The 19,207-nt window shown below is 38.2% G+C and overlaps 1 protein-coding gene across 6 annotated transcripts in view; it reads left to right on the top strand.

Annotated features, from left to right (window-relative positions):
• The window catches only part of Chd6 (chromodomain helicase DNA binding protein 6), a 237,637-nt gene that overhangs the window by 96,948 nt on the left and 121,482 nt on the right, over window positions 1–19,207 (top strand). For all 6 annotated transcript variants that reach the window (XM_058575574.1, XM_058575572.1, XM_058575575.1 and 3 more), the window contains one exon: window positions 1,741–2,261. In XM_058575574.1, coding sequence (XP_058431557.1) covers window positions 1,741–2,261 — 521 coding nt within the window. The remainder of the gene's footprint in view (window positions 1–1,740; window positions 2,262–19,207) is intronic.

Genomic DNA, 19,207 nt, shown 5'->3' with positions numbered 1-19,207 from the left:
ACCGTCTTAAGTGCTGAATCAGCAATGATCCCCCACCCCCCCACCCCCCTTTACATAAGTAGTTAGTCCTGCCAGAACAACCAATTCCCTCTGAATTTGGGCTTGTTTATGAAGCTGATCTTTATTTATGATAAGATCTATTTTTTTTCTTCTTTCATCTTTTTCTTCTGGGATTCTAAGTGTTATATTTGGGAGCATCAGGCTAGGGAAGAGCACTGGAAAATAAAAAACAGAAGGGGAAACACACAGCTGAATTTGCAGTCCCTGTCACTACCAGGGTGGACCAGGAAGTGTGAGCACAGACTGAGTAACCTGTCGATGGAGGGCACACACCATCTGGGCAAATATTTGTGTGCCTTTATCACATGCCAGTCCTCTGATTAGGAGAGCAAGCTTCTCACAAATGGTGCTGTTTCTAAGCCTTCATCTGAAGACAGTTGTAACCGTATTCCTGGAAAGCCTGCTGGTCTCTCTTGGGCTCTCCTTCAGTCATTTCTTTGTTCTAGTCCAAGGAGAGTGTGCTGTTCCCTGGAGCTAGCACCTGCATTATTGCCTGATTATTGCCAACCTTAGCATGGTTATGAAATGGCAGATAGTTATTGGAACACCAGACCTGAATGTATGAGATGAAACTTCTACTTCCAAGTGATGTTTCCTGAAAAATGGTCACTTTAAGAGACTGTACTTTTTTTTTTTTTTAAATAGTGCTCAAAAACAGCTTTGAAACTTCCTTTGTAGAGCTGCCTTCAGCACCTGTGATGCATTCGTTCTAATAACATCTGTCATAGTAAAGCTCCCTCCTGTATGAATAGTTTGGTTTTCGCAAATGGCTAAAAGTTATTTGGGGCTGAATCTGGTGACTAAGATAGATGATCATATAGAATAGCACCATTTTTAGTTAGAATTAAAGGTAAAGTTTTGAATTAACCTGATTTTCTTCAAAAATCAGCCTAGCTGAATATCAGTGTTGTTTGAATGATAAGTAAAAAGATTGGAGAAAAAAGCAACATTTCAATTTGACACTGTATTCTTTCACCCCAGTGATACCACCTCAATTCCTGACCAAGGTCTCAGAATGCATTTGAGTAGAAGGTTTTGTGTATTAATGAGATAAATGCTATTCTGGGTTGGAACAGTGTGATCAGGATTTTGTGCCTCCTAGTGGCTTCTAAAGGCATCCTGCAAAAAGCTATTGCTTAGTTGCCTATTTGGATATAAAACTTAAAAGGTCTTTCAGATTTATTTATACAATATAGAAATCCTTCCAGTTTTTACATACTAATTTATTTTATTCATGTATTTATTTATTTATGTAGTACTAGGGATTGAACCCAGGGTCTTGCCTGTGCCAGGCACACATTTTACCTCTGAGCTATATCCCCAGTCCTTCTTATTTTTCATTTTGTGGCAGGGTCTCAATAAGTTGCCAAGTCTGGTCTTGGACTTTCTATCCTCTTATCTCAGCCTCCTGAGCTGGAGTTACAGGCATGTATCACTGCACCCACCATGTTTACTTTTTTACATAATATTCTATCAGTGCCTCAGTACAGCTTCACCTGGGAAAAGCACTGTGTCCCACTTGCTCTCCTGTACCCCCAAGGCCTAGCACAGTAGGAAGTAACACATAGTAGAGAGTCAATAAACATTTGTTGAATAAATCCATACATTCAGATTTTATAGCACTCTTTGTATGAAGCATGCAATAGAAGGGTAACATACTCATTTATCTTTCTTTTACAGTTGTCAAATTTAAAGGTTTTGAATCACTCCCCAATGTCTGATGCCTCTGTCAATTTTGACTACAAATCTCCATCCCCATTTGACTGCAGTACTGATCAAGAAGAGAAAATTGAAGATGTTGCCAGCCACCGTCTGCCCCAGAAGGACCCGTATGCTGCTGAAGACGAAGTTAATACCCTTTTTCCTAGAAAAATGATGTCCCATAATGGGATGGAGGACAGTGGAGGTGGAGGTACGGGAGTAAAAAAGAAACGGAAAAAAAGGGAGCCAGGAGAGCATGAGGGTGCAGCAAAGGGAAGCAAGGACAAGGAGCCCAAGCCAAAGAGGAAGCGAGAACCTAAGGAGCCAAAGGAACCCAGGAAGGCCAAGGAACCTAAGAAGGCCAAGGAGCCCAAGGAACCTAAGCAGAAGGATGGTGCAAAGAAGACGCGGAAGCCCCGGGAGGCCTCAGGCACCAAGGAGGCCAAAGAGAAGCGGAGCTGTGCTGACTCTGCAGCCAGGACTAAGTCCAAGAAGGCCAGGTGCGTGCCTGTCTCCTTGCCCCAGCTCTTGCTTCTGTCTTTGGAACCTTTGCCTTTGGCAGTAGCCCAAGCCCCCAGGCATACCTTCATTGTACTCCTGAGGTCGTAAGCTTCATACCTCACTGGAAAAAAATGGGGATTGGGGATAATCACTTGACACTAGTGCAAAGGACTGTCCCTGGAGATTGCCATTTCCCAGTTGTATTCCTGGAGTTACTGTGCTTCAAAAATGACATTTATGTTTTTAGGATACTCCAAGAATTCTCCACCTTTTTTTCAACACCATCTATCCTTTTAGGTCTTTGTACTTAGTATGTAGCATATTTATTTGGTCCTACCTTATGTGTAGATGTGCCACGTACATGCTGTTTTGATGTGCTTTATTTCCATATTAGCTTTTAGCCAAAAATGTACATTTTCTCTCACCTTCTGGTAAGTTAATACTGGTAAAAAGAATTTTTTGCTATTACTTTTGGATTAAGAAGAATTAAAATGTTAACATGCACAAGGTGTAAGAGAAGGGACCTCCCAGGTGTGGTATAGTGAGGACAGGGATTTTTGGAACAGCAACAAGGTAAAGGTGGAGGGTGCCCAGTCATGGGAATTAGGGTGCAATAGCCTGGCAGAACTGGAGGTATATGCGGTGTTCCCAGTGAAAGGGAACTGACATGCCTCCCCAGGATCCCAGTTCTTGAGTGCAGAACCATTCCTGATCTACTTCTCTAGTTCAGCATATGGCACAGTGCCTGACCCTTCCACAGCTGCTCAGGAAATGTTGAGTAAATGAGGCCAGAGGAAAACATAGTGACTTATAGAGCTCAGAGGCCTGGATATAGAGTCACTGCCAAGTGAGTGATATGAGAGAGCCTGTCAGAATAGCAGATGCACTCCTTACACACAGAATTCAGTATTTGTCATCTTTGTACAAAATTATGTATCTTTCTAAATCCTTTGGGCATAACATTATATTATGTTTAAACTCTTTGGGGAAATGTTAAAAAAATTGGATCTCAAGGAATTTCAGTTTCTGAAATCCAAATACAGAGGGAGGGTATCTCTATTATGTCTGACCAAAAGTCCCCATAAATGTGAGATTAATGTGATATGCTAAGAGAAAATAACATATTGAGACCATCATACTGGTGTTGGGTCAGGCATGAAACATTTTAAGTGCTGTGTGCTGCCACTTGGAGTTTACTGGATGATTCAGTTCCTTTTTTAGAAGGATAGTTTTTTGGGACCATATAGATAATTCCTAATCCAAGTAAAATTTTTGCCTTATGATGTTCACTCCCTTTTTCCTCACAGGGGATTTCATCTTTTATCTATCAAAGTGCCTGCTGTGGTGGGGGTGGATTGGGAAAGGTGGTTCTAAGAATGTAGTTTGTAGAAAATGGCCATCAAATATTTCATACTGTAGAATGCCAAGAGAAGTAGGCAAAATTAGGATTCTGACAAAAAATTGTATAGACCTTGTGTGTTCTAAGGAACATACTTTGAATCTCCAGTGTATGGATGGAATGACAGTGACTTTTTGACTTCTGCCAATAATTTTCACCTCCAGGTTGCTTTGAAGAAGCTAAAGTGGTTCTTTAGAGTACTAACATGTTTGAAGAAGGAGAATCAAACTTGAACTTATGGAATTGCTTATTTTGGTTTTTCAGAGAACAGTAAGGAATCAGGAGATTCCTTACTGTATGAGAATTACAGCAGTCAAAGGCGGTTTCATAGTCCCTAGTAAGGATCTAGCTTTGGTGAGGAAGGCAGTAAAAAGTCATAGATAGCTGAGCTTACCTAACTACTGACCTTTGATGCTCATGGTTTTATCTTATTAAAGGAATTTACCTTTATATTGTGTGGGATGTGAAACAAGGTGATAGTTTATAGACATTGTCATAAATTTCATTTTGAAGGAATGAGTTGTTTCACAAAACTAAATCAGGTGACAAATGTATAAACAAAATCAGGATTCTGAGTAATGAAAAACTTAGACTTTGATAGGTGTATATAATACATATACACAGATATGTATATGCATATAGCATTAATTAAAGGAACATTATTTTAATCTAAGTAGACTGAATTTAAGAATTAGTTGGAGAAGCACTCAGTGTTTTTGAGGGCTGTTAACTTAGAAGACAGTGGAACCTCTTGAGGTTTAGAAATTCAGGAGACCTCCTTTGGGAGGAAGTTTGACACACAGGGATGGATGGTCATTTCTTAGAAGTGTGGACAAGTTATGCAAGCTTTTCTCTTTATTTTGGGACTGATATGTAATTGCGGTATGATAATGATCTGTAACATAGTAGAATTCTGTGTAACACATATGGTTCTGGACTGGTTAGCCTTTGATTTCCTTTATAAAATTGTTTTGGTTCCTTTAACTAATAATCTCACTGGTCAGCAGAACCAGTTTTGCTTATGAAAGGACATTAATTCATAAAAAATGTGTTAATAATTAAGTCTTAAGGGTTTTTTGTTCTCCTTGATTAACTCTTGCAGATTGGCTCAAGTGCGTGTTTTGAGTTTAGTGGTTATCCACATAATACTTGATGGCTATAAATGAGTCACTGAGTGCTTGAATTACTATAGGAGTTCAACCACTTGCAGACTTCAGACTTCAACCTTTCCTACTTACATCCAGCTGCCACTTGGCCAGTCTTTCGGAAGTACTGCTATTATCTTATTTATGTTTACAGTTGGTAATGGTGGTGGTAAATCATATGCCTTTTCCTCGTCTCTTGCTTCTGAATCATTTGAAAAATAGTCAAAAGAGATGAGACCCATTTATCAGCTTTATTATTGATACACTGAGTTCATTGCCTGTGGCCAGAATCAGGCTTCTTGTTTCTCTCTGAGCTGATTTTGCCTATCACACCTGCAAGGGCCACTGAGCCAGGTATATTTCTTTCTTTTGCCCAGACTTGCCAATTGTGTATGTCCCTAATTAATCAAGTGAGGTGAATTTGAAGAAGGGCAGAAAATATGTTTCTAGTATTGTTCTATGGAAGTAAGTATGCTTTTCCTCATGAAAACATGGGGATAGGAAAATGAGATTCACTCTAACAAGAAGCTTTTGGTGATTTCAGTTGCTTCCAGGACAAAAATCCAAACTCCTTTTTCTGATATTCAAATCCTGTTGTATTGTAGCCAGGGAAATGGGTACCTACATAGAGAAGTGACTTGAGGTCATTACAAACTCTGGCCTCCGGATTCCCAGACTTACACATTTACTTCTGCAGTAGGCCACATCTTAATCCTTAACCGTGGTTTTTATGTAATTATGATCTGTCTCCTGAACAAAAGTTATGTACCTGAGGTTAGGACCTCCATGTCTTGTGTCTTTTATTCCTGGGGATTGATCATCAGAGATGTTTGTCAGATTCACATGTAGTATTTTTTATATTTGGAATCTAAGTGTATTCCAAGAACCAGTGGATAGAACTACTCTCCCTGAAAATAAGATATATGAAATACCTTAGAATAATTTCCCTTGTTAAATAATTTTAGGTGGTATCTCTATTTTATAATTAAAGAAATGGAAATTTTGAAAGTTAATTAACTTGTCAAAGGAAAATTGTCAGATTTGACCAGAATCACTCCAGGAAACCCTCTTTCCCCCCACAGCTTTGTAGCTCTTTATACCTTGCAAAAGAAGGTAAGGAATGGAAACAGTAGATAGAAGTATCAAAGAAATTGGTTTTTTATTGGTAGGGAAATGGCCCACTTTTATAAAATTTTAGTTTGCAAGCTCCCTGGTATCCTTTCAAGAGCTAAAATGGCTCTTGCTTTTCCTTTTACTCTTTTGTTTGCTTTGATATCTCTCTTAAATGGTGATAGTCAGAATCTAGCTAATTTTCTTTTCAAGGATTATCTGAATAGTGATAAATATTTGGGGCTTGGGGAGTAAAAGCCCAAATGTCTAAGTAAGAGAAACCTTTATTTATTTATTTGACTTTTTAATTTTTTTAATTTGTTTTAGTTGGTGACACATGAAAGTAGAGTACATTTATGCACTTTGATATATCATTCATAGATGGGGTATAATAAGAAACCTTTTTTAACTTAAACTATCCTCTGATCCTTTCCCTCCAGATTATTTTTTTTTGCCATTTATTCAGTTTTTTTTATTAGTTGTTCAAAACATTACATAGCTCTTGACATATCATATTTCATACATTTGATTCAAGTGGGTTATGAACTCCCATTTTTTCCCCGAATACAGATTGCACAATCACATCGGTTACACATCCACGTTTTTACATACTGCCATACTAGTGTCTGTTGTATTCTGCTGCCATTTCCTATCCTCTACTATCCCCCTCCCCTCCCCTCCCATCTTCTCTCTCTACCCCATCTACTATAATTAATTTCTCTCTCTTGTTTTTTTTTTTCCCCTTTCCCCTCAATTCCTCTTATATGTAATTTTGTATAACGACGAGGGTCTCCTTCCATTTCCATGCAATTTCCCTTCTCTCCCTTTCCCTCCCACCTCTCGTCCCTGTTTAATGTTAATCTTCTTCTCATGCTCTTCCTCCCTGCTCTGTTCTTAGTTGCTCTCCTTATATCAAAGAAGACATTTGGCATTTGTTTTTTAGGGATTGGCTAGCTTCATTTAGCATAATCTGCTCTAGTGCCATCCATTTCCCTGCAAATGCCATGATTTTGTCATTTTTTAGTGCTGAGTAATACTCCATAGTGTATAAATGCCACATTTTTTTTATCCATTCATCTATTGAAGGGCATCTAAGTTGGTTCCACAGACTAGCTATTGTGAATTGTGCTGCTATGAACATCGATGTAGCAGTATCCCTGTAGTACGCTCTTTTAAGGTCTTTAGGGACTAGTCCGAGAAGGGGAATAGCTGGGTCAAATGGTGGTTCCATTCCCAGCTTTCCAAGGAATCTCCATACTGCTTTCCAAATTGGCCGCACCAATTTGCAGTCCCACCAGCAATGTACAAGTGTACCCTTTTCCCCACATCCTCTCCAGCACTTGTTGTTGTTTACTTCATAATGGCTGCCAATCTTACTGGAGTGAGATGGTATCTTATGGTGGTTTTGATTTGCATTTCTCTGACTGCTAGAGATGGTGAGCATTTTTTCATGTACTTGTTGATTGTTTGTATGTGCTTCTCTGAGAAGTGTCTGTTTTGAGTTCTTTGTATACTCTGGATATTAGGGCTCTATCTGAAGTGTGAGGAGTAAAAATTTGTTCCCAGGATGTAGGCTCCCTATTTACCTCTCTTATTGTTTCTCTTGCTGAGAAAAAACTTCTTAGTTTGAGTAAGTCCCATTTGTTGATTCTTGTTTTTAACTCTTGTGCTATGGGTGTCCTGTTAAGGAATTTGGAGCCCGACCCCACAGTATGTAGATCGGAGCCAACTTTTTCTTCTATCAGACACAGAATCTCTGATTTGATATCAAGCTCCTTGATCCATTTTGAGTTAACTTTTGTGCATGGCGAGAGAAAGGGATTCAGATTCATTTTGTTGCATATGGATTTCCAGTTTTCCCAGCACCATTTGTTGAAGATGCTATCCTTCCTCCATTGCATGCTTTTAGCCCCTTTGTAATTTTGTGGATTGGTTTCTGTGTCCTCTATTCTGTACCATTGGTCCACCCTCCTGTTTTGGTACCAGTACCATGCTGTTTTTGTTACTATTGCTCTGTAGTATAGTTTGAAGTCTGGTATCGCTATACCATCTGATTCACTCTTCCTGCTTAGAATTGCTTTTGCTATTCTGGGTCTTTTATTTTTCCATATGAATTTCATGATTGCTTTATCTATTTCTACAAGGAATGCCGTTGGGATTTTGACTGGCATTGCATTAAACTTATAGATAACTTTTGGTAAAATTGCCATTTTGATTATGTTAGTTCTGCCTATCCATGTACAGGGTATATTTTTCCATCTTCTAAGATCTTCTATTTCTCTCTTTAGGGTTCTGTAGTTTTCATTGTATAAATCTTTCACCTCTTTTGTTAGGTTGATTCCCAAATATTTTATTTTTGGGGGGGGGATATTGTGAATGGGGTGATTGTCCTCATTTCCTTTTCAGAAGATTTGTTGCTGATATACAGGAATGCTTTTGACCTAAGCGTGTTGATTTTATATCCTGCCACTTTGCTGAATTTATTTATTAGCTCTAGTAGACCCTTTTGGGTCTGCTAGGTATAGAATCATGTCAACCGCAAATAGTGATAATTTAAGTTCTTCTTTTCCTATTTTTATGCCTTTAATTTCTTTTGTCTGTCTAATTGCTCTGGCTAGTATTTCGAGAACTATATTGAATAGAAGTGGTGAGAGAGGGCATCCCTGTCTTGTTCCAGATTTTAGAGGGAATGCCTTCAGTTTCTCTCCATTTAGAATGATGCTAGCCTGAGGCTTAGCATAGATAGCTTTTACAATGTTGAGGTAAGTTCCTGTTATCCCTAGTTTTTCTAGTGTTTTGAACATAAAGGGATGCTGTACTTTGTCGAATGCTTTTTCTGCGTCTATCGAGATGATCATGTGGTTCTTATCTTTAAGTCTATTGATGTGGTGAATAACATTTATTGATTTCCATATATTGAACCAGCCTTGCATCCCAGGGATGAATTCTACTTGATCATGGTGCACAATTTTTTTGATATGTTTTTGTATCCGATTCGCCAGAATTTTATTGAGGATTTTTGCATCTAGGTTCATTAGAGATATTGGTCTGTAGTTTTCTTTCTTTGAAGTGTCTTTGTCTGGTTTCGGGATCAGGGTGATGTTGGCCTCATAGAATGAATTTGGAAGAGCTCCTTCTTTTTCTGTTTCCTGAAATAACTTGAAAAGTATTGGTATTAATTCTTCTTTAAAGGTTTTGTAAAACTCCGCTGTATACCCATCCAGTCCAGGGCTTTTCTTGGTTGGTAGTCTTTTGATGGCTTCTTCTATTTCCTCCTTTGTTATTGGTCTGTTTAAATGGTGTGTATCTTCCTGACTCAATCTGGGCAAGTCATATGACTTAAGAAATTTATCGATATTTTTACTATCTTCTATTTTATTGGAATATAGGGTTTCAAAATAATTTCTAATTATCTTCTGTATTTCTGTAGTGTCTGTTGTGATATTGCCTTTTTCATCCCGTATGTTAGTAATTTGAGTTCTCTCTCTTCTTCTCTTTGTTAGCATGGCTAAGGGTCTGTCGATCTTATTTATTTTTTCAAAGAACCAACTTTTAGTTTTGTCAATTTTTTCAAAGGTTTCTTTTGTTTCAATTTCGTTGATTTCCGCTCTGATTTTAATTATTTCTTGCCTTCTGCTACATTTGCTGTTGTTTTGCTCTTCCTTTTCTAGGGTTTTGAGATGAAGTGTGAGCTCATTTATTTGTTGTTTTTTTCTTTTTTTGAGGAATGAACTCCAGGCAATGAATTTCCCTCTTAAAACTGCTTTCATTTTGTCTCATAGATTCCGATATGTTGTGTCTGTATTTTCATTTATCTCTAAGAATTTTTTGATTTCCTCCTTTATGTCTTCTGTAACCCATTAATCATTCAGTAACATATTGTTCATTTTCCAGGTGATGCAGGATTTTTCCTTCCTCCTTTTTTCATTGATTTCCAGTTTCATTCCATTATGATCAGATATGGTGCATGGCATTATCTCCACACCTTTATATTTACTAAGAGTTGCCCTATGGCATAATATATGGTCTGTCTTTGAGTAGGATCCATGTGCTGCTGAGAAGAATGTGTATCCACTTGATGATGGTTGATATATTCTATATATGTCGGTTAAGTCTAGGTTATTGATTGTGTTATTGAGTTCTGTAGTTTCTTTATTCAACTTTTGTTTGGAGGATCTGTCCAATGGTGAGAGCGGTGTGTTGAAGTCACCCATAATTATTGTGTTGTGATCTATTTGATTCTTGAACTTGAGGAGAGTTTGTTTTATGAACGTTGCAGCACCATTATTTGGTGCATACATATTGATAATTGTTATGTCTTGTTGGTGAATGGTTCCTTTTAACAGTATATAGTGTCCTTCTTTATCCCTTTTGATTAACTTAGGTTTGAAGTTGATTTTATCCGATATGAGTATGGCCACTCCTGCTTGCTTCTGAGGACCATGTGAGTGGTTTGATTTTTCCTAACCTTTCACCTTCAGCCTGTGTATGTCTTTTCCTATCATATGAGTCTCCTGAAGGCAGCATATTGTTGGATTTGTTTTTTTAATCCAAGTTACTAGCCTATGTCACTTGATTGGTGAGTTTAAGCCATTAACGTTTAGGGTTACTATTGATATATGGTTTGTACTTCCAGTCATGTTTATTTATGTATTTATTTTAATTTGGCTTGTTTTTCCTCTTTGATATTTTTTCCCCCCTTTACTGAGTTACCTCCCATTGTTGGTTTTGGGTGCTGTTTTTCATTTCCTCTTCTTGACGTGTTTTGCTCAAAATGCTTTGCAGTGCTGCTTTTCTGGCTGCGAATTCTTTTAACTTTTGTTTATCGTGAAATATTTTAATTTGATTGTCAAACCTGAAGCTTAATTTTGCTGGATACAATATTCTTGTTTGGAATCCATTATTTTTCAGCATTTGAAATACATTGTTCCAGGATCGTCTCGCTTTCAACGTCTGTGAAGAAAAATCAGCCATAAACCTAATTGGTTTACCCCTGAATGTAATCTGCCTCCTTCCTCTTGTAGCTTTTAATATTCTCTCCTTGTTCTGTATGTTGAATATCTTCATAATAATGTGTCTTGGAGTTGGTCTATTACGGTTTTTGTATGTTTGGGGTCCTGTAGGCTTCCAGGATTTGGCAATCCATTCCATCTTTCATGTCTGGAAAGTTTTCTAAAATTATTTCATTCAACAGATTGCTCTTTCCTTTGGTTTGGACCTCTATACCTTCCTCTATCCCAATGACTCTTAAGTTTGGTTTTTTTATGACATCCCATATCTCTTGGATGTTTTGCTCGTGGTTTCTTACCAGCCTTTCTGCGTTGACTATACTCTTTTCGAGTTGATAAACTTTGTTTTCATTATCTGATGTTCTGACATCTATTTGATATAGTCTACTTGTAATATTTTCATTTGAGTTTTTGATTTGGTTTATGGTTTCCTGCATTTCTAATATTACTGTTTGATTTTTTTTTTAATTTTTTTTTTTTAATTTTTTTTTAAATCTCCTGGTAGAGTTCATTTTTGCTTCTTGAATCTGCTTATATAATTCATTTTCAAAGTATCCTTTCATTGTTTGGACTTGCTGTCTAATGACTTCTTTAAGATTCCATTCCTTCTGAGTCAGGTATGCCTTGAGTTCTTTCTCTGTCCATTTTTCTGATTCCTCTAGGTTCTCCTGTAAATTTAAGTTGTCCTACGTTGTTTGTAATCCCTTTTTCCCTTGTTTTTTCATGGTGTTCACGTTACTTTCCAACTCTGTTTAACTGCTGTGTTTCTGTTTTCTCCTATAAATTTGTTTTGGTTTTGTGTATCTCTGGTCTCTCCTTTGTGGTGGGAGACTATGTCTAGCGATGTTGGGCTTTATTGTAATTTAAAACTGATTCATTCGATTCATAAAAGGCTTATGGATTCTGTAGGCATATAGTGATCTGTTGTTTGGTCTTAGGACTTTAGGTTGGGTGCTATGATGGTATGAAGGTTAGTATGTCTTGGCTACTTTGGAAGATTGCTCTACTGAAGGGGGATATTAACAGGCGAATGGATCAGGGTATTTGGTAATAGCTAGGTACTTAGGAGCCCTACAGACAACCTCGGAACATTTACCTATTTGCATTTAGAAAATTATACGTAATGAAAGTCGTAATGCTTGGGATGAAAGTTAGGGCGAAGGGGAAGGAAGGAGTCCTTCAAGAGAAAGAGGGAGAGAAAAATATGTAGAATAAAGGAGAATGGAAAGAACAATAAAAATTGAAAAGGGAAAAGAAAAAAAATGATATATGAAGTCTTAGAGTTCTATTTTCTTCTCTTCCAGTAGGCGGAGCTGTGCCCTCCAAGCCGATCTTCTGCCCTCTATGTGCCGGCAGCAGTCCCTGTAAGGCAGCTCCTCTTTCCCTACTGTGCGTCTCTTCAATCCTGTTAGTCCAGAGCCGTTTCTCTTCTCCGGCCCCTCCCCGCTTCCTCCTGCCAGCCAGCCAGGCCCCGCTCACCGGAGGCGATCTCCACAAATCTAGTTACACTTGCAGCTCCCTGAGTGCCCTATTTCCCGAACAACTGAGCACTCTCTCTGTTTGCCATTCACCCAGACCCCAAGGTTGTGGAGCAGGTGATCTGGGAACTGTCAGTTTAATTTGCCTGGACCCCTTCAGTGGCCACGCCCCCCGGAACTGGCGGCTAAGGCCTTGGGTGTCACCACTGGTGGTAGGGGGAGTTGGGGGTCGGTAGGGGGAGTTGGGGGTTGGGAGTCCCCTCTGCTTCCCTCGGCCCCTATAGTCACACCCACGGAGCTCTGGGGCGAGATTTTTGAGGTTTCCCAGCTGTATGCATCTGGTGGGGATGAGAGTCACATACCTTTTGAAACGATTTCCCTGGGAAGGGATCCCGTCCGCCGAACTCTGGTGACATCAGCTCTCTGCTATGGCGGGCCCCAGGGCCCCAGACTCCTTGCCGGAGTGTCCGATAGGAGGGGTGGGTCTGGCCTGTCTCTGGTCTGTCCCAGACTCGGTTTCAGTTCTGGACCGCTGTTTCATGAAGGCTTGGTTAGCATCCTCTTCAAAGGGTCTCTACGCCGCACACGGTCTCTGGCAGTGCTGAAACTCCTCCTTCTGCACCGGTCACCAGACAGCGGCGGCCCGCACCTCTGCGCAGGGTGGCCGAGATTCACCCATCTGGGACAAGCTCTCACCTCCAATAATCTCAGACTCAAGCCTAGGTCTCACTTCAGCGGAGTTTTGCTGGGAGTTTCTCAGCAGGTAGAATCCGAACGTTATGATGTGTCTCTCTGTCCGCGTGGCTGAGGAGGTACTGAAAGCACTGCCTCCCCGCCTGCCGCCATGTTGAGTCTCTTCCCTCCAGATTATTTTTAAATGTAAGTTTTGTTCTCCCGTTAATTACATATAGCTTAAGCAAGAAAATACCTCCAGCCAAGTTAGGCTTTGTCAGTACCCTGATTCTAACATTAAAATTTAACTTAGTATAACTTATTTGCTTGTATTATTTTTTTGATTACAGTACTTTTTTCCCAAAGGGGTTTGAGTTTACTTGCATAAGAAGACATTCACAGGTATGTGTGTGTGTGTGTGTACACATGTAAATGTATCCACATATCTATACATATATGGATACTGAACACATGGCTGCAAAGTTGGAACCAGGGAATCCATAAAGCAGGTGTCAGGTCATGTGGGACCATGAAATGTTGGTAGAAGGTTTGGTCTTAGAAATGGTCTTAGAAAAGCAACATGCCAGTTCCTCAGGAAAACCAAATATTTACGAATTGAGAAAGAAATTTCTCACGAGGTAACATTACATCTTGTAATGGATACTGTCCTTAATAGCAGTTTTTGCAGCTCATGCATCTACATGCTTGTGAGTTTTGTATTTCTTAAAAGCCTTTATTTAAAGTGAGTTCTGGGCTGTAAAGCACAGCTTGGCAAGCAGGAAAGATGACCCATTCTGGTTGTATATGTGGCTACCTTGTATTCTTGCTGGATACCTTGGAACTTGAAGGGTAAGTCAATGTTCAGCCCTTTAGATAGCCCATTCTTAAAACAGGGAGTCAGTCTGCAATCCAAAAGTCTCCCAGTCTCCCAGGTAACTAGAGCATAATTGATTCTTTAACCATCCTTTGAGAAATATAGGTCCCAAATGAAAGACCACAGGGGAAATGGAGCGTATTAAAGCTTTTATATTCAACATCTGCTAGGAATAGAAAGCCAAAAAGAGGAAATGAAATGAGTGGTGTAATGATCCCCAGTCTCTGCTTCAGCCTTGCGCTTCCATTTGTTTTGGTTTCTCAGCCCAGAACAGACTTTTCTCCCAAATCCAATAAACTTAGTAAGTAACATTCTGGAAGAAAAGTTTGCCTTGCCTCTTTTCCTTTGTGGTGGTTGCTTCTGGAAAGCATTCATTCAACCTCAGGTCTTCTGATTATACAGTTCTTGGAGCTGTCTGGTTGCTACTGTATAAGCTGATACTGCACAGTGCAGGAAGGACGGTAAAAGGCAGCTAGCTCTCATGACAAGAGCTGACAGCTGCCTTGCTCTTTGAAGGCAAATTATCTGTCTTTGCTTTAATTGAGGCAGGTTTTAAGCTCAAGAGATTCCATTGATGAGGTTCTTTCTTTTGAGAGACTTGTTCTTACATTCTGATTATTTATTAGAATAAAGAACACAAATATAAAGATCCAGTGAGTTCTGGGTAGGATCTCTGCTTGGGACTCATAGCACTGTGTGATAAGTAGAGCAGAAATCTAAATGATAATGGCAAAGACAGTTGCCTCTGAAACTTTGGACGAAGTCTCCATTCCTTTTTTTAAGAATAACCAATGTGCTTTCTTCATCATCCCTAGGACCTTCTCAGAGTTTGTTATGTATTGGATCTTTACCGAATCTGTAAGGAAATAGTTATTAAATAATAATGCTTGATACATGTCTGCTCATTACCCCCTATATTTTTAGTGTCTTCCATGTGTCTTCTTTGTTTATAAGTACTTCTATTGAGACTTGATTGGTGAAGGAAGGAAGGTATCACAGTAGTATCATCTGAACTCCATCATTGAGGAGCCTTTTGTTGTTGTTGTTTTTTTAATTGTTCAAAAATTTTTCCCATATTTTTTATTGGTTCATTATAATTGAACATAATGGTGGGATTCGTATTATTTACTAATCCCACCATTACGTTCAATTATAATGAACCAATAAAAAATATGGGAATGCTTTCCAGAAGCAACCACCACAAAGGAACATGCACGTGATAACAGCTTCAGCTTTCTTGAGTTAGAGAAACAGTCTTGAAAGTATTCAAGAAATGGGCAAAAGTATAAACAAATAAAAAGAACCTGGTGTGGCTGCATATATAATAGCCAAGACAATTTAGGGAGTCTCTTGGAAGAAGTGAGCATTCAGCCTGGTATTAAAGGAATTAGTAGATGAGAAAAGACTTAAAAAGACCAGAAGACATTTAAACAAATGTTCTTTGGGGGCATTCTACTTTTACAGTTGTAAACAAAGCACACTTTTGTGTTCCTTTCTCTTATTGAAATGACAGAAAGAACAAAGAGGAATAAATTCTTCAAAAATGAGAGTGGTTACTACATTTCTGAACAAGAAAGGCCAATGCTGTGATACTGGTGGATAAATGCTATTGAGGGAGTCCTGGCTCAGAGCACATGCAGGAGCTATGTTTGTAGCTGAGGTGGAAATACTTCCTCCTGACAGTGGAGCTGGCAGCTCTGAGTGGCTGAAGGCAGGCCAGAAATGGAGGGCCTGATTAAGCGACTGTCTGCAGAGTGGCTGTTTGGTTTATAGCTTACTCTAAAGTAGCTTGAGTAGTTTGACTTGAGGAAAGGGCTAGGGCTTCAATTAGGGAGTGACATCTACTAGAATTTGTGTAAAACAACTTATTTTGATAAATACCTATTAATTTATGGGCTTCTCTGCCTTTCCCTGCCCATACCCTAAAAATGGGGAGAGAAATAGCCACTTGAGAAGTCCTGCCCATTTGCGCAGCATCCCAGGCCAGGTCTTCCATTCAGGGCAAGACTTATAAAGAAAGAACCTTAGTCAGCAGCAGAGGAGAGCCTCACCACCCACCTGTATCATCAAGGACTTGTATAGATTTTAAGTTAGCATCTTCAGATTCAAGATAATTTGTCTGAAAAACAAGAATGGGTTATGAAAAAAAGAGCAGTTACAAAAGAATTAATAAAAATTAAAACACAGTTGTCTTAGCTAAAGAATTTTTAAAAAATACATTGAATATGAGCAGGAGTTTTAGAGGTATGTAAGATCTAAATTCATCAGCTTTGCTGTGTAGATGTCAGGAACCATTGCTTAATGTTGAAAATAACAAACTAGAGGCATGAACATATTTGGAGTTAGAAGGAAATGTCAGTCAAAAGCTCTTGTCACTGGGAAGAGGGTTTGTTGCTTAGGGCCTGCTTGTACTTTTCAATTGAAACCTTTCTACACTATCTGAATTTTTTTTTCTCATGACATTAGAGGAAAGACATTGATTTTCCTAACCACTCCTGCCAGAGTTAGTTTTTGTTTTTTAAAGGAAGAACTCCCAAGTTGGTATGACTGGGTCATGTGTCCATACCTGGACCAGTCACTGTGGTACAAGGAATAGAATACCATTAGACCAGCCTGAGCTGTGTCTAATCTTGTAGTCCAGAATCAGTGTTGGTTATAAGAAAAAAAAATCGGGAACAAACACAGCAAACACAAACACATACAGTAATGGAATTCATATCAAAATGTTATTTTTAAAAAATTTACAAGTATTTGTGTTTATATAAAATAACTTATTTTGATAAATACCTATTAATATATGTACAAATTGTAAATATGATGTCTTTTTGTTCCTAAATAATCCAGTATGTCTTTGCTAAAAGTCAGGCTATAATATTCTTATATTTAGTGTATGGCTATTTTTTTTTTTAATTCCTTGTAACTAATTAGCAGTCTAGAGGGAGATACTTTAAGATTGCAAATATCCTGCTCTTTCCCTTCAAATTGTACTTCCTGGATTTGTCATCCCTTGAGGATTTTAGACCAGATCCATCTTTCCTGTGGTGGTCACAAAATCATTTTCTAAGGTTTTAAAAACTTGTTCCACTTCCTCTACATTTACCATTTGTATGCTGTGGGAAAACAATTCTCTCCCTTCTCCCTTATTTATTCATTATATCGTGCTATCATCAGTTATGGAATCCTATTGTTTTAATGACTTACAATTAATTCTTCATTGTTCAATTACTTTTGGTGTCAAATGACCCCAGCTTGGGCCAACAAGAGCTTTTCGAGAGTCTCCATTGTCATTTTGACATTCCAGCATCATTTTTTCAAGCACTTCCTTGCTTTCTGACATAGCAACATGTTTCTGGCTCAGTTTTTGTCTTCCTACTTTAGCCTTGGAGTCATCCATTTCTCTGAGGTGAGGAGCGATCAAGATCTGAATGGAAGGTGTACACATTGTTAATGGAGCATCTTTGCCTTTATGCCCTTTGCGTTGTCAAAACTGGGAGGACCACACACAGATATGCCCATAGAACTGTATGTACAGACAAACATACCAAAACGTATACACATGTATATGTTTGCATATATATTCTTACAGAAAGTGCAAGTATTTGCATCTCCCCATTCCTCCATGAACACTTCAGCTCCTGACATCAACACATTTGCTTATTTGCTTAATCTTGTACCACACATAAAATAGGTTCATTTCAGGTTTGCTTCCTCCATACAGCTACCAAGAAGAATGAGTTTAGGATTTGTTTGCTCTGCTGCCCCCTTCTCCTAAAAGCTGAGAGTCAATGTGTTCATAAATCGGTGGGAATGAAGTTATTTTTCCATACAGTGTGATTTTGCAATTCAGTTGAAACAATTGAATTCTTCTGCTTGAGTTCGTTTTTTTCTTAATTTTTAAAATTTTTTTAATATGTAGAACTTTAACATATCTTCAAAAGCCAAATCTGTGTAAAAAGGTGTGCCCAGCCCTTCCCCATCCCCTATAGATAAATGACTGAGTAGTGTTTTTGTTTTGGTATGTGTGTGTGTGTGTGTATGTTTTCTTTTGGTTTGTTGTGTTTCTTTATGTAATGATAAATCAATACAGTTTCGTTTTCTTATTTGCCCTTTATTTGTACACAGAAAGATAGTCTTTGTACATTGCATATTATAGAATTCTTTCTGATCATTTTTACAGTTGCATAGTTTCCTTTGTGTGTACTCAAATCTATTCAATCACTTATCTTTAGACATTTAGGTAGTTTTCATTACTTTGTCATTACCAAATAATGCTACAATAAATAACCTCACGTGTGTTTCCATATTATTGGAGGTATTATCTTTAAGATAATTTCTTTTAAGTAAAATTGCCACCCAAAAGGTTTATGCACATGCTTGTAGTTTTTAGCCAATATATTTGAGGAACCTGAAACTTCAAGAAGCAAACAAGTATTCATAACCAAATCTACCTATAGATATAGCAATTTGAAGATTAAAATGTTTTCATTTGATAAAACTTCTAAGCTTAAGGTTTTAAAAACTTGTTCCAGAGAGGGGAAGAATACATTTTATCTAGAATCATCCTGGAGGATGAGTTCGGGTGATATTTTCTTGATTTCCTATTTGAAAATCCCATTGATAAGCTTACAAGGAATCTTTTCTTCCTGATATTTGTCTTTATCAGAAGAGCTCCAGGAAGAATTTTTGGAACTCAAAATTGATTCTGTTGCCAAAGGTAACCTCCAGAAAATCACTTTGAAGATTTCCCAGGTAGAGTATAATCTTATTTATCCCCAAATAAGTGAGCAGATTTCAGCAGGCACTTTCCAGTTTTACTGACCTTTATTTGAGAAGGTGTTCTTTGCATCCCACCTGCCCCCAGCCTCTGGCTAATAGCAGCTAGTAAATAATGCCCAGGCTTGACTTTGGAAGTGCCTCAGATGGCTCCTCCTTATCCTCATCATTTAATGTATGCACACACAAATCATAATAAAGTAGCTTATCTCAAAGAAGTTCTATTCCTTAATTATAGTTTGAGTTTGGTTTAGCTTTGAGTATGATTTTGCATATGAAAGCACGTGTTTCTGCATATTTAAAATGAAAATTAAACATCATAAAGTCTTTTAATACAATGAAGTTGCATTTAGTAGATAGATGAAGTTAATTTCAAATGTTGGGAAGAAGGATTTAAGATTTTATATTAGAATCAGTAGGCCTCTGAGTATGTGATTTTGATGATGTTTTCAGAGTTCTTTTAATTTGTGTCAAAAAATTTAAAC

This window comes from Marmota monax, unplaced genomic scaffold (genome assembly GCF_021218885.2).
Source record: "Marmota monax isolate L192 unplaced genomic scaffold, Marmota_monax_Labrador192_F-V1.1 WCK01_AAM20220418_F8-fsc00014, whole genome shotgun sequence".
In the NCBI taxonomy this organism is placed as follows: Eukaryota; Metazoa; Chordata; class Mammalia; order Rodentia; family Sciuridae; genus Marmota; species Marmota monax.
Note: the sequence above shows the minus strand (reverse complement) of the source record. Positions and strands in the feature narration are given on the sequence as shown.